At 44.6% G+C, this 15,914-nt stretch overlaps 1 protein-coding gene across 1 annotated transcript in view; it reads right to left on the bottom strand.

The window, feature by feature from the left end:
• Positions 1-30: 30 nt before the first annotated feature.
• LOC135829225 (mucin-3A-like) overlaps positions 31-15,914 on the bottom strand; it is a 38,243-nt gene continuing 22,359 nt past the window's right edge. The window contains exons 8-21 of the mRNA XM_065341630.1: positions 15,019-15,063; positions 11,701-11,805; positions 11,291-11,437; positions 7,405-10,746; positions 6,870-7,025; positions 6,196-6,318; positions 5,295-5,597; positions 4,440-4,525; positions 4,025-4,077; positions 3,282-3,475; positions 2,333-2,574; positions 1,387-1,566; positions 857-936; positions 31-274 (exon numbers count right to left, since the gene is read on the bottom strand). Of these exons, the coding sequence (XP_065197702.1) occupies positions 31-274; positions 857-936; positions 1,387-1,566; positions 2,333-2,574; positions 3,282-3,475; positions 4,025-4,077; positions 4,440-4,525; positions 5,295-5,597; positions 6,196-6,318; positions 6,870-7,025; positions 7,405-10,746; positions 11,291-11,437; positions 11,701-11,805; positions 15,019-15,063 (5,300 nt within the window). The remainder of the gene's footprint in view (positions 275-856; positions 937-1,386; positions 1,567-2,332; positions 2,575-3,281; positions 3,476-4,024; positions 4,078-4,439; positions 4,526-5,294; positions 5,598-6,195; positions 6,319-6,869; positions 7,026-7,404; positions 10,747-11,290; positions 11,438-11,700; positions 11,806-15,018; positions 15,064-15,914) is intronic.

Here is a 15,914-nt window from a genome sequence, read left to right as displayed (position 1 = left end):
CTCCTTGCCAGTTTTGTGCCATCCTCTTGATCAGTCATCCCTTGTTGGTTTATTTATTTTCCCTGCTTGGCAGTACTTGCCTTTCGCTAATACATCAAGATCTCCGACGGAGAAGTTGCTAGATGGGAGCGACCCATCCATTTGAAATCCCTGTGTCGCTGCAAGGTTGCTTGGACAGCTGACGGCAAGTCCGATGTTCTCCTCATCTAGCAGAAATGGCTTATCTTCCTGTACATCCAGTATTTTGACCAGTTTCTCCACTGATTGTATAATCCTGGTTCAGTCAACAACAATGAAACCACGTTCAGCCAGCATCTTACAATGCATGAACACAAAATGAAGCCACGTTCAGACAGCGTCGTATGCAGCATGAATAAACACAATGAAACCACGTTCAGACAGCGTCGCATGAACATGTTCTTCGGAGTTCATTCGGAACAGGTGCCATTATTGAATTTCGAGATATCATTCATTGAGAATATGAAGTACATTTGCGATGTTCACCAAAAAACAGTCTGTCATCTTGATGTGCAAAGCGCAAGGCCCGTGCAAGTGCAACGCGTCAATTGTTCACATGAATTCGGATTTCTTCTAGCTCAGCGGGACCAGTACATGCACAATAGACAACCTGCAGTTTATCTCTTTTGGTTGGTTAGGTTCCGCTACTAGTTACAGTAAAACCTTGTTTAAGCGGCCACTCAACGGAGGAAGGAAAGGCGATCGTTAAAATCAGGTGTTCTTTAGAACCAGGTCCCACTGTGTCTGTGTAGACCTGTTCGTGCATGGACAAACGGTCGTTAAGAGCAGGTGGTCGCTATAACGAGAGGTCGCTTACACCAGGTTTTACTGTGCTTACTCTGCTGCAGGTTCGGACTGTATGACGTCAGCTGGAACGTTAAGAATGTTATCAACGGTCACTAGTACCGTACTTGCAACCTGCAGCAAAAAAGTAGAATTGTTACGCACTCACAGCATTAAAAAAAATGAACATGGATGCAGTGAATCGGATTTTCGGTCTTTGACCACTTGCTGGTGAGCTGATCTACTCACCTCCCACCGCTATAGGAGCTGCATCTGCGCCTTGATCCTTAAAGGATGGTGGCGTTCCTACGGATCGGAAAACTCGGTTTCCAGCCGAGTCTCACGCAAACCGTGAAAAATGAATTTTACAGCATTGAAACTCGAAAACAAGAAGAAGAGAAGACCCCGACGGCATCTGAATTCTGTTAGTGACGCAATCATGGGTAAAACGTGCCGAAATACAAACCTATCATGCCCCGTTCAACATAGATTTCAAATACATGTACACCTAGTTTCCATTGCAAGATGCCTAGATGCTTTGCCTTCTGATAGGTGAAATCCCTGTATAGTAGGAACAGTCATTACGTTTTCCTTGTCTTGTCTGCTTAAATTCAGTGTTTCGCCATCGGCTGCATCGCTGAGCCCCAACAGGATCGTTGCCGCGAATCCGACGTCATCCTTTGATGAGAACTCATCCCTTGCTGTCAAGTTAGCTAGCTCAGTCGATGTCGTGACAAGCACGTCTGGTTCGGTGATATTGATCTCCTGTGTTGAAGAAACAATTGGACATACATGTATGAATACGCGGCCACTAAGGCAACGGCAGTACCGATTTGGATGAGTATAAATTATTCGTCCTTGGGAAATCGCCAGGGACGAGTATACTCGTCCTTGGGCTTCAACGGGTTAACATTAAATCCAACATGAATTCATTCTGTCTCACAAGGTTGAGCGAAATCATGACACACCGGAGTAAATGAGGCTGTAGAGTTTTGGATTGTTCGTACATTCACCGAATCTAAGTAAATGTACGAATTTTTAGAAAGTTTCAAACAAGTTTTCGTACAACACTCATCAGGAATCGTCGTTGTACTAAGGACGCTGAAAAAATTTGAACGATTATAGAAAACCTAAGTTAGAGAAATAACACAAAGAACAACAGCAGTGAAATTTACAAGTTTGAATTTAGAGAATAAAGAGAATATGAAAATGAAAAAATGTCAGTGCTTTCTAGGTTCGGCCTGGTCCCATAGCGCAGATGGTCAGGGTATTGCTCATGACAAGCAAACTGCCGGGATCGAGTCCTGTTGCGTCTGGCATTTCTTATTCTTTTTCAGGCAGTTCACTACCTTCGAAAAAAAAATATGAATAAACATTTCTTGAGGATTTCACACAGACGGAGGGTGCGTAGCAAACCTGCCTTTTAACATAGTACATTTTATCCAGTGTGCGGCGCGAAAATGATATCTAGAATTCATTCAGGATAAAGTTAACCAAAATGGTCAGAAACTTGAACAATACGCATGCCTACCTGCGAAAGTTCTTGAAGCAGTTTGGTAGTTTGAGAAGGGCAGGCAGTTATGTTCGCTTCCTCCCATTCAGCCTTCTCGCCTTTCTTCGAAGGAGCCAAGCAAGTTCTCGTGGCAATTGCCTTGCCTACACCATGTAAACCAACAGGGCACTCCAGTGTGACGGTGTTAGCTCCCGTTGTCTCTGGCCATAGGAAACTGCCACTGCCTGTATTCGACACTAAGGTTTCATTTGGGCAGACATCTATTTAGCACCACATGGACAGATGAACAGGTCACCTGACCATTCGAGCTCATGTCGTAGAAAAGAGATAGGTTTAGAAGGAGTAGTCTATGGGCACCGCACCCGAATTATCGCTCAATAACCACCACTACCCCCGCCTCCACCACAACACCCCCCCCCCCCCCAAACACACCCAACCGCTGCCGCCCCCCTCCCCCCCCCACGTACATGGAGAGATAGATAGAAGATTGTAGTAATTGGGTTGACAGAGCAATGTTCCGCCATACTCAATCTACATTACCCCCCCCCCCCCCAACGCACATACGCACCTCTACCAAGCTGCGCTCCCACATGCATTAGCAGATCTGGGGAGGCGACAAGGCTTTGCGAGACTGGTGCCACGCCAATCCTGCACCGAAATGGACTCCATGTCCCATCTGAATATATCCCTACTAGTACCGTTTACATTCAGCAACGTATCTGTACATATATGATGCACAACGTAACAGTGGATCCCCCCCCCCCCCTCCCCCCACCACCTCTCCCATATCGCTGCAGATCCGAACAAGTTCCAGTATTTCACAAGGCATCGGCACTTGGCCATCATCAGATAATGGCAATGAATCAAAGTAGCATGGTCCAACCTGCTAATACTACCATGTCACGGTGCCCATGCTGCTAGAACCAGAGCATGTATGCATTCAGAGAGTACACCACACCATACCTACCAAAACTGATCACATAAAGTGAGTCTTGCACAGGCTGCAAAAGTTCTGGGTCCTTGTTTCTTTTTATTTGTGCAAATATGTAGGCACGAAATCCTTCGGAAAGTGAGACGTTTCCGCGGGCCAAAGAGTCGTTGAATACTGTGGACACCGAAAACCGAACAGTAGCTGAATACCCGATATTTTGTGGCAGTTCTCTGGAAAAGAGCAGAGGTGAAACAGACCCTGACAACAAATATAGTTTGCGTTGGTGCACCTCATTATCACGTACCTCAATGAAGGTAATACAATGGTGAAAGGAACCCTCAACAGGACGTTTGTCCAGGAAGATCAACAGATAGAGAGAGGGGAAGATAAGGGATTAATGTTGAGAGTTTGGGTGAGTACATTTGTGAGAGAGGTAGAGAAAAGGGAACGAGGAAGGAAACTGAACATAATCATGCTTCATTATCATGTCTTCTCTTGCAAGATGGTGTACTACTCTCGTGTTTTGGTCAACTGGCACAATCATGCCCAGTATCCGTTCCATCACTACATCTCCAACAAAGCTGTGTAGATCGATAACGTCTTGCTTGATTCGACCATGCTGCATCTAGCACATCTTTTTGCTTCTTTTTTCCCCAAATCCACATACATTTGATTCGACAAGCAGTGGTGCAACAAATATTGACATAGGAAGTATCTGCCTGTACAAGTGTGTTTCTATTTCGGGATATCATCTATCCAAAGTAACACTTATAACGTACCCAAGTGTGATATTCGTGATGTTCGGGCGACTGCCTTGAAGCCACGTATACACCTGTGCAAGTGTACAATCAGGCATGACACATACGCGTACATTCATTCACATGTCAGCGCCTGAGCCATAATTATTGTGTCACAATCGTGGTAGAGCCATTGCATCAAGCTGTCGCATTTGACACACGACAAGCTAATCTATTGAACAATTCGAAAGGCACACTATTAGCCATACATCGCTTGTGTATTGTAATCGTCTTCTCCCGCACTCCTCAAAGAGAGACTAAATCATTTTGCATCGAGTGAAGGCGAGTTGCAAGAGAGTTGTCATCAACATTTCTCGTGCAGATATTTCCAAGTCTCTAGAGTATGAGAATTTTTCCTCTTTTTAAATCGTAGGCATGATAAGCGCACATTACGTACTGTTCTCTTCACTTCGTTGGCCAACGAATTATCAGCACTGATGTTAGTTTGGCTGAAGGTCACAGACAATTCGAAGTTAGAAGGCTCTGTTTGGATACAGGAAACGCAGCACATAGAAAATACAGCCAATGCACGTTGTGTTGAGTAACAACAGTACAGGTGTAAAATTTCAGTGGATATTAGTGAGGTTATGCTAAAAACGTGAGACTTATACGTGAACCATAGAGTAATCACGTCGACTGCATGATTGGGCCTGGTTTAGAGTCTCTGGCGTCACGTGGTTTGGATCCAGATTTCTATGTGTAGATGAGGGTCTCTAATATGACCACATCACTGCTTGCGGATCATGGTGATGCAGGTGGCATTCTTTTTCTTCGAATGCGTGTTGGCACATCGATAGTGCCCACTACCTGGATTAATTTCATCCAGGACGATTGATTAGCATCCTCGGCCACCGATGGAGCAACAATATCATTTGTTTCATCAACCTGTCCAGCACAACGACTCCTTGGTGTAAGCGTAGGAATTGAACAAACAATTGCACATTGCTTGCCACCTACATTATCATTGGAATAAAGCAAAACAGAATGCCAGTGACTGTGGCCTGGAATTGTCAACAATCATTGAAATGAGGACGAGTGCAATTTTTGCATGCCAACCTTTATGACCCAGGGCAATTTGGTGCGTCTAGGTGGCCATGAAGTCGATACCCTAGGTCGGCTTAGCTCCCTAAACCTCACCACCACTGCCACGATTCAGGTTGTGCATGCTTCCACTAGCTGCATCTCATGTTTGGCATTTAAGTGGTCTTTGTAAAAATAAAAATATTTTTTTAATGACAGTGGGTGGACTTACCAAATACTGTAAGGTTCACATCAGAGGCAACGGATTGGTTTCCGGTCGCCACTGAACAACGATAGACTCCCCCATTGCAGGTCTGGAGATCATTTATCACCAAGAGAAACACATTGTTAGCTGCAGATTTGGTCCAAAACGGCTTGCAATAGCCTGGATAACTTGCAAGCTTGCTTCCATTTTTAATGCGATGCCAGGTAACGTTGGGCTTGGGCCATCCGCCATAGGAGCATCCGATTTCCACCTTAGTGCCTTCGAAAGCGCTTCGTTTTGCTGGAGGCTTGGGCGAAATGAAAGGTTTCACTGCAGGGAACCAGAGTAGTATTATGATAATTATCAGTACAGATCTCTTCAGTTGAGAGCACATCAACAGCAACGGTTAATGGGGTCCCTGTAACATTTAAACGTATCCGGATTCAATTAAAGGTAACAATTTCACATCCTGTCGGGTACTAGTGAGGCATTCTTCCCCTTCTCGCTTCTAAGCGTTTCGTAACCTGAATTTCTCACACACAGAATTTGTGTTTACCTGACACCAGTGAACATTCTCTAATAGCATAAGCTGCTTTATGTTTCTAAACAACAATACTTATATCAACTGATGCTAATACTAATGTGTGAAATAGATGTACAATTAGATTCTGCAAACGATGGCAAAAGTCTTCTCAATAACTAAACCGTGCAATGATTACCCTATTAACACTCCCAGGTCCTAGGTCGTGTTCTGAAAGGGATACTGTGTGTTACGGAAACTACTGACGGTTTGTCTTGTTTGGCTGCCGGCTGAAGGAAATTTATGTTGGAAGGCTTTACTTCTTTCTGCTAACTGGTCAAGACTTACCTTGGTACAAGCAATAATTGCCAGATTTCTCAGACATCAACGCAACAGTTACCTGCTTACCTAGAACTGCTAATGTTGTAGATGCATTGCTGGCCGGATATTTTTCACCGCTTGCAACACACTTGATGTGTCCATTGTGTACGTCATGCCGCACTGAAATAATCTTCAGCGTTTGAGTTTTATCTGGAGACAAAAATGAATATAATGAATATGAGAAGAAGTAGCGAGATCAGTCTATTCTATCATTATTTCATTTAACATTATACCTCCACTGATGAGCTCAGGAGGAGCAAAACAGCTGTCTGGAGGGGCATTGTCAATATCAACCTTTATACTGGAATTGTCCTCGCTGTGGTGATGGTGATGTGAGTGTAGAGTTTGGATGGGCCAAGAGCGCAATGTGGTGGTGTGGTGTATTGAATTCCATAATGAATATGAACATAACAATTCATTGGAAACATATTGCAGTAATCAGAACACTTGCTGCGGGTCCGTATTGTGTTTTTTTTTTACTGAATACCACAGAACCATCAGATGCTGCACAGCGGGGGCTAAAGCATACCGGTATTGGATGGAAGTGGTGGCGGGGCAAATTTAACTCATCCGACCAAAGGTCTCGGAATCATCGTTACTCCTGTGCGCCAAACGTGTTGACACATTCTTTCCATGCCAAAAGAGCAATGTTCATGCGCTCTCTTCACCTCAGGGGGTATTTAACAATCAGCTTAACTTGCCATAGATTCTATAGTTGATGCCTTGGCGTATGGGGTGGCCATGTCGGTTGAACCATTGTATAGTGAAGGGAAGAGTCGTATTCACGGTGCAGTGTATTATTGCGGAATCACCCTCCATGACGGTCATACTCTGGCTGATGTAAACCTTCGGTGGAACTGCAATGATACGACAATAAATACAGCGGAATACGGCGTATGTCAGTCGAGCCCACAATTTCCAAATCGTCATAATAACTTGAATTGTAACGTGGCTGCGGTGAATCCAAGCCGAGCTAATTGATATGTGTGTACACTATTCATTCTCGCGAACACAATTATCTACACAAGGTCCAGAGGCAGTATGCTTAGGTTCTGCGAAAGTGCTCAATAACTCAATACTCAATACTCTCAATAATCAATACTCGGAGTCACAACGTAATTTGCCCAATGTCTCCATTGTGTGTCTTTATGTACCTACACAAAGTGCTCGTTCAGCGCAAATTCTACCTTGGCACGACGCACAATAAGCACAATTCACCACCTGAGTACATCTCACCGTTCGCGTGTGGCGATGCGTCAGTGCTCTGCGATCCAGGATGACGACTGATGCTGGAAGTCAAGGTTGGTGTAACAGTTAACGGTTCGGTTAGGGTAACGGTTGCAATCGCCTCGGCCGGTTTTTGTGGTGTTGTAGGTATACCAGTACTAGCATACGTTGTAGGTGGCAGCTGTGTTGTTTCGGGCGCGGTAGGAGTTGCTGGTAGCGTGTTTGTTGGTTCGGGCCTAGCTGAGGTTGTGGTTGCTTTGGGTGTCGTTGCTGCCATTTCGGAAGTTGTGAGTGGCAAATGTATTGTTGTGGGCCTTGCAGACGGTGCTTGCCTGGAGGAAATTGGTGGTTGGTTTGTTGTAATTGGCACGTGTCCTTTTGTGGATGTAGCAAACGTTGTGGGTAGTTTAGGTGTTGTTGTTGGACTTGTCATGGTTGTAGGTGGTATGTGTGTTGTTGTAGGCGGAATGTACGTTGTGGGTGGATTGGGTGTTGTTGTTGGACTTGTCATGGTTGAAGGTGGTATGTGTGTTGTTGTAGGCGGAATGTACGTTGTGGGTGGATTGGGTGTTGTTGTTGGACTTGTCATGGTTGAAGGTGGTATGTGTGTTGTTGTAGGCGGAATGTACGTTGTGGGTGGATTGGGTGTTGTTGTTGGACTTGTCATGGTTGTAGGTGGTATGTGTTTTGTTGTAGGCGGAATGTACGTTGTGGGTGGATTGGGTGTTGTTGGTGGACTTGTCATGGTTGTAGGTGGTATGTGTTTTGTTGTAGGCGGAATGTACGTTGTGGGTGGATTGGGTGTTGTTGTTGTTGGACTTGTCATGCTTGAAGGTGGTATGTATGTTGTTGTAGGCAGACTGTACGTTGTGGGGGGATTGGGTGTTGTTGTTGGACTGGTCATGGTTGAAGGTGGTATGTGTGTTGTTGTAGGCGGAATGTACGTTGTGGGTGGATTGGGCGTTGTTGTTGGACTTGTCATGGTTGTAGGTGGTATGTGTGTTGTTGTAGGCGAAATGTACGTTGTGGGTGGATTGGGTGTTGTTGTTGGACTTGTCATGGTTGAAGGTGGTATGTGTTTTGTTGTAGGCGGAATGAACGTTGTGGGTGGATTGGGTGTTGTTGTTGTTGGACTTGTCATGGTTGAAGGTGGTATGTATGTTGTTGTAGGCAGACTGTACGTTGTTGGTGGATTGGGTGTTGTTGTTGGACTTGTCATGGTTGAAGGTGGCATGTGTGTTGTTGTAGGCAGAATGTACGTTGTGGGTGGATTGGGTGTTGTTGTTGGACTGGTCATGGTTGAAGGTGGTTTGTGTGTTGTTGTAGGCAGAATGTTCGTTGTGGGTGGATTGGGTGTTGTTGTTGGACTGGTCATGGTTGAAGGTGGTTTGTGTGTTGTTGTAGGCAGAATGTACGTTGTGGGTGGATTGGGTGTTGTTGTTGGACTGGTCATGGTTGAAGGCGGTTTGTGTGTTGTTGTAGGCAGAATGTACGTTGTGGGTGGATTGGGTGTTGTTGTTGGACTGGTCATGGTTGAAGGTGGCATGTGTGTTGTTGTAGACAGAATGTACGTTGTGGGTGGATTGGGTGTTGTTGTCGGACTTGTCATGGTTGAAGGTGGCATGTGTGTTGTTGTAGGCAGAATGTACGCTGTGGGTGGATTGGGTGTTGTTGTTGGACTGGTCATGGTTGAAGGTGGTTTGTATGGTGTTGTAGGCAGAATGTTCGTTGTGGGTGGATTGGGTGTTGTTGTTGGCCTTGTCATGGTTGAAGGTGGTATGTGTGTTGTTGTCGGTAAAATGTACGTTGTGGGTGGTGTGGGTGTTGTTGTAGACAGAATGTACGTTGTGGGTGGATTGGGTGTTGTAATGGGACTAGCGGAAGTCGTGGGTACGTTGTGTGTTGTGGCTGAAGTTGCTAAAGTTGAGGTTGGCGTTTGCGTTGTTCCAGGCATGGTAAACGTTGTGGTAGTCTTGTGTGTTGTTACGCGCCTAGTAGACATTGTTTCTGGTCTTTGTCTCGTTGTAACTGGGGGCGAATTGAACGTGGTGGGTGCTGTTGCAGTCCACATGGACCCTGTGGATGGTATATGTGTCGTGATGGGCTTTGTAGAAGTTGTGGGTGAACTGGGTGTAGTTGTTCTGGGCATGTTGGGTGTAGTTGTTCTGGGCATAGTGGAAGTTGCGGGTAGTGTTTGCGCTGTTGTGGCCCTTGCAGCAGTCGTGGTTGGCTTCTGGCCTGTTGTCAGCCTGCTTGTAGCTATAGGCGTGTTCTGTGGTATTGTGGGTTTCGTTAAAGGTGTAGGTATATTCTGCGAGGTTGTGGATCTGATAGATGTTGTGGGTGGCTCGTGTGTTGTTTCCGGCGTCGGCAGCATTTTCTGTACTGTGTATGTTGTGGCTGCTGGAGAAGTCGTAGGTGGTGCATGTGTTGTCAACGACTTAGTAGAGGTTGTGGCTGGAGCGTGGGTCGTTGCGAGCCTACTGGACATTGAAAGTGGTATACTGGTTGCGGCGCGCTGAATAGAAGTTGTTGGAGGATTGTGTTTTGTTGTGGGCCAGGTAGAGGTGATGGGCAGTTTTTGTGTCGTTACGCGCCTATTCGATGTTTTGGTGGATTGAGGTGTTGTCCCAGGGCTATCCAAGGGTTCTGTGTACGTCACCTTAATCAGAACGATAGAGATTGTGAGGTTTGTTGCGCCATCATGCCACGCGACATAGCTAGTCCCGTTACTATTCTCGTCACTTTGCGTCACATTGACGATATTATCTACAGCACAGATCCCCAAGGCTATTGTCTGATTCTCAGTCATCAAGTCGTAAAGGCCAGACTGATTTGCAGTGAGCATGTATTCCCAGTTGCCGAGAGTTTCGATATCAAACATTGCCTTCATATTGGGATCAGAGGCGTTGCATATGGTCAAAGTTGAAAGATCAGTTGCCGGCTCGAATACGGTCACAGAGAATGGTGTGACATTGACGTAACCACCATACTGCTCCACTTCCAAGGCAATATTTTGGAAAGGTTGTGCGTTATCGATCCGAGGCGCACTATGCACCAGGATGAGGATGTAATACAAACAGTCGTATCTGTCGCTTTTGCGAGCCTTAACGGTCAACTGGTGTAAATGCGTTGAACTCCGTATGGCTTCAGACGTATTGATTACAATTAGTTCCAGCGCATCTCCTGCATCTTTCCTAGTGGACAACCCTGAGCTGAGATTGGTGTGATTGAAGTCTTTGATATCATCCATGTCACTGGACAAATTCAGAGGGAGCTTGGTTAGAAGAGTACCAACCATTGCGTTGGATGATAGATACACCCGCAGAGGAAATTCCGGATCACATTCAGCTGGAGGCAACATAATGCACCAACACCACAATAACGTTAGAGCGTTATTCTTGTGCTCGAGAGCGACACAGGGTACATGGTTTTTCTCTTCCTTCAAGCATTTCAAACTGACCTAAAATACTAACTTAGTAGTAGTGGCGAGGCTTCAAACTTGTACTCCATTGCATATAACGGTGAGGCCAGTTTTGCCGAAATGTTGTGATAATTAATTGAGAAATGAGTTCGAGTTTGCGCAGTGAATGGGAAGAGAGCAAGCCTGCTCTGAAACCTTTTTCCTAAAGTAGCAATTCATAAAAAACATCACCTATTGAACTTTTCAGTCTCCCAGTTCTAGTCTCAAACAACTTAAGAAGTCTTCATCACTCAATGGTAAAAAAACTTGACACGTGATATTATAGATAATGGCCAAATTGGCCTCAAAGCAATTTCACACTTCCCAATAAGTGCATCATGTCTTCCGTTTGCAGCGCCATCAATACAGTACAGCATACTACAGCCAGCAGCGAGCCCAACACAGAAGAGTAGATCTCAGATGGGTACTCACGTCGGCACAGGACGTCATTTGCTGAACATTTGATGTACGGCGATCTGTCAGGAATGAAGCCATCTACGCAATCGACTTTCACCAGCTCACCATTTCTAGCACAGTGGCTGATAATCGTTGAGTTGAACACGTTCAAATTGCAGATTCCTGCAGAAATAAAGTGGAACATGTGCACCCGTGATTCTTTATGAAGAAACTGGGACTTTCTCTCCTCTACATACTAACGCGAGTATGCCTTAAAAGGGTCAGTAGCTTTTTTGTTGTATGCGGACTTCGTTTCAAGTTCCGTCACGGGTAATCATCGGCTCTCGTCGATCTCTCAAACCAATGTATCAATAACATTGGCGTACCTCATCCCCGTGCGTCGTTAATTTTACTAAACGACACAGTTACACACAACATGGTCTTACCGTTCTCTAGATTGCATTTACAAGTGAATGGTCTGGTGGTGGTATCACAAGCTTCAAGGTCGGAACAGCTGTGCGCTCCTTCCACGCATTCGTTCACATCAGGCTCTATGAATACAACAAAAATGCGTTCAAGGTTCACAACATTCATTCATACAAAACACAACTCAATCCAGGCGATATGTTGATAGGCCTGCACTACTTCAGGGTAAGTCATGGAATTTACATGAAGAGTAGAACTTGTGACTTACGACTACCCCTTGTGGCCAGATAAAGAAGTCTTTAGTGGCAGGTCGTCCTTAGTTAGAGGTTTTGCACCGCAGAACCATTTCGCCTAACACACGCAGAAGCCAGTATGGGGAATAGATTGCCGTCAGCGGCAAAATGTTCAAACAGGTAGTTCGATTTCTAATCTCAAGCCTTGCAGTATAATTATATTATTATTATATTGTTATTATTGTAGCTACGTAGGTTTTCCATAGCTCACTGGATTGATATCTGTTCGTTACAATCAACCGTCCGTTTTCTTTTCTTTCTTTTTTTTCCTATCTCTACTTTACCAAAATATCCTTTAAAATTTTATTCGCAGTGGATCCAATGTTATTAGCCGTTTTGCCTGTTTTGATTTCCACTATAAATATGGCATACAACACCGTATACGTGCCTGGGGACGTGGTCTGTAATACCAGACTGGTCGCTAGTCACGGTGGTCTTTAGATCCAGGATTTACTTTCCATGAGTTGCAAGCCATCAAGCCGAAGTGACCCACGTGGAAGGATGCGTTAATTTTCACTTTTTCTTCCCCGTATTTGCGCCAATGCAGTGAAAATTTGAGTAAGGTGGCACTCACACGACGATAAAACACACGAGAAAGTTTGCACGGCAAGCGAGAAAAGTACGAGCACGCCCACACGACACGTTTACGTGCGCGATTACGATGCGCACACATATCATGGAGTAGTAAATTATCTTTTTCATTACTAATACTCTCTGGTGATATCCTCCGCACGCAGAGTGCATGCGGGTCGTGGATCGCCCCAAGTTTTTTCTTCGTTGTGGGGAAGACGGCTCCTGATGGATGGTGGACATGCTGCTCTGGTGTGTTTTGGGGGACTTCGCTGTACATGTACCTCATGTGGTGAAGGAGAGATCGACTCGACTCCCGTTTTTCTTTGCGTTGACAGAATGGTCAGGACTTCAAGCTCTGGCTGCACAGTGATTTCATCTCGCTCACGCAACAATGACAACACTCACTACTTGACCACGATGCTAGAAAGGCCATCCAAGCATTCTAGAAGTTGTTTGCTTCGGCGGATTCTAGGTATCCCCGGAGTTCTCCACCACTCAGCGATCTGAGTTCTTAACTACAACAAACTGACTGGCGCTCCAGCAGACAAAGCAGTTAAACAGTATGTGCATCAAATATCAAGCATAAACGCTCAGTGATTATACTTTTATCTTTGATAACCCTCTCTGGAGGTTCCGACCAAGCCTTCCTGTTTTTCTGGGTGCAATTACGATTTTCGTGGCACGCTACACAATTACCATGGTACCTTTCCCTTGCCCATCATTTTGGACGTCGTGTAAGCGCAACCTGTGCACGGGTGGAGAAACGTGAACAGTTGTCATAGTAAATACCAGGAAACGACGCATGTTGGTTGGTTGCTTCGTATGTTTTATTTTACTTCGCCAGAATGAACAGGCATTGCTGCCTTGTTGCCTGGACAAGTGGATTGTCGAAGCTCTCACAAAAAGACGAAGAAAAAGAGAAATATTACATGAGAGTGTGAAGCATTCAATCTTACAAGAGAATATTCCATGAGAGTGTGACGCATGCATGAAGAGAGAGGAGAGATAGATAGATCGAGAGAGAGAGAGAGATAGATAGAGAGAGAGAGATAGAGAGAGAGAGAGGAAGAGAGAGGGGAAGAGAGAGAGAGAGAAAGAGGAGAGATCCAGAGAGACTGATTTATTGCCTGACAAGTGAATTGTCCAAGCTCTCACAAAATGACCAACAACAATAGTAACGGCAACAACAACAGCAACAACAACGACGACAGCAACAGCAACAACAGACCACAACAACAGCAACGCCAACAACACAGCAGCATCAACAACAACAGCAACAACAATAGAGAGAGAGAGAGATAGAGAGAGAGGGGCGGCTTTACTACCTGGACAAGGGAATTGAACAAGCTGTCACAAAATGGCCAACATCAGCAACAACAACAACAACAACAAAAACAATAACAACAACAACAACAACAACAACAACAACAACAACAACAACAACAACAACAACAACAACAACAACAACAGCAACAGCAGCAGCAGCAACAACAACAACAACAACAACAACAACAACAACAACAACAACAACAACAACAACAACAACAACAACAACAACAACAACAACAACAACAACAACAACAACAACAACAACAACAACAACAACAACAACAACAACAACAACAACAACAACAACAACAACAACAACAACAACAACAACAACCAACAACAACAACAACAACAACAACAACAACAACAACAACAACAACAACAACAACAACAACAACAACAACAACAACAACAACAACAACAACAACAACAACAACAACAACAACAACAACAACAACAACAACAACAACAACAACAACAACAACAACAACAACAACAACAACAACAACAACAACAACAACAACAACAACAACAACAACAACAACAACAACAACAACAACAACAACAACAACAACAACAACAACAACAACAACAACAACAACAACAACAACAACAACAACAACAACAACAACAACAACAACAACAACAACAACAACAACAACAACAACAACAACATCAACATCAACATCAACAACAACAACAACAACAACAACAACAACAACAACAACAACAACAACAACAACAACAACAACAACAACAACAACAACAACAACAACAACAACAACAACAACAACAACAACAACAACAACAACAACAACAACAACAACAACAACAACAACAACAACAACAACAACAACAACAACAACAACAACAACAACAACAACAACAACAGAGAGAGAGAGAGAGAGAGAGAGAGAGAGAGAGAGAGAGAGAGAGAGAGAGAGAGAGAGAGAGAGAGAGAGAGAGAGAGAGAGAGAGAGAGGGAGAGAGAGAGAAAGAGAGAGAGAGAGAGAGAGAGTGTGTAAGAGACATGTTGAGAAATCCAATGTAAGCCTGCGTCTTCGTACTGTGATACGAATTCTGATTTTAGCTTCTTCTTTTTTCATAGGCTAACTGATGGCACACAGACACACTCGCACTAACCGATTACAGTCTGTGGAGGCGATCCTTCACCACTAGCACCACTTCCTGCATTAGAAAGCACAACAATAATAATAAAGGCATGCTAACATTCAGTGCGCAATTACAGCAGATATAAACAGAAGCTATCCGAGAACCATCGCTTCCCACGCCCAAATAAATTATACCATTTTTCGCGACTTATCGATAGTAAAGATCAGAATACGTACTTGAGTGCGAAGTTCTAAAGTGAAAGCTACGTAGCGTTACGGAACGGTGGCCATGTAACCCCATGCAAGTCTACATTGCTACACTATGCAGAACATCAATGGGTGACCATGTTGCAAAGGGAACGTTTACACGAATTTTTTAAGTTTACACAGGATAATACGACATAGTGGTAGCGCCTTCGGAGATAATAACGCAAGCACGTCTGATGAGGGGTGAATTCTCCGAAGGGTTGTGTATTCAGCATCTAGTGGCACTTTGACATTTCCCGTTTGCTTCTTTTCCTCAAACCAGTGAATATGTTATGACTTGGGGCTCCCCGCGTGCTAGTTTGTACGTGAAGTGTGTGGGTTACAGTGAGGGCTGCGTCCCACCCGCCTGTGTGGATTCACAGGAAGTGTGCGTTACAATGTCTGAAGATAATCTTGAATGGACTCTGCTGGGATGACGGCTACACATTAGCTCAGTGGTTGTAGCAACGCTGGCCTTAGGTGAGGGTCCCTGGTTCGGATCCTGACGGTGACAGTCCATTTCTTCTTTAGACATTTCCCGTTTGTTTCTTTCCCTCAAACCAGCGAATAGGGGTACTTTCTTGCAAGTTTGCAGAGTCCGAGGTTCACTGAACTTCTCGTGTCATCTGTGTGACAGTTATGAGTCAGTCAAGTTAAACGTCAAGTCGGTGGAAAGGGGCG

The sequence above is a fragment of the Sycon ciliatum genome, chromosome 13, assembly GCF_964019385.1.
Source record: "Sycon ciliatum chromosome 13, ocSycCili1.1, whole genome shotgun sequence".
NCBI lineage: Eukaryota > Metazoa > Porifera > Calcarea > Leucosolenida > Sycettidae > Sycon > Sycon ciliatum.
Note: the sequence above shows the minus strand (reverse complement) of the source record. Positions and strands in the feature narration are given on the sequence as shown.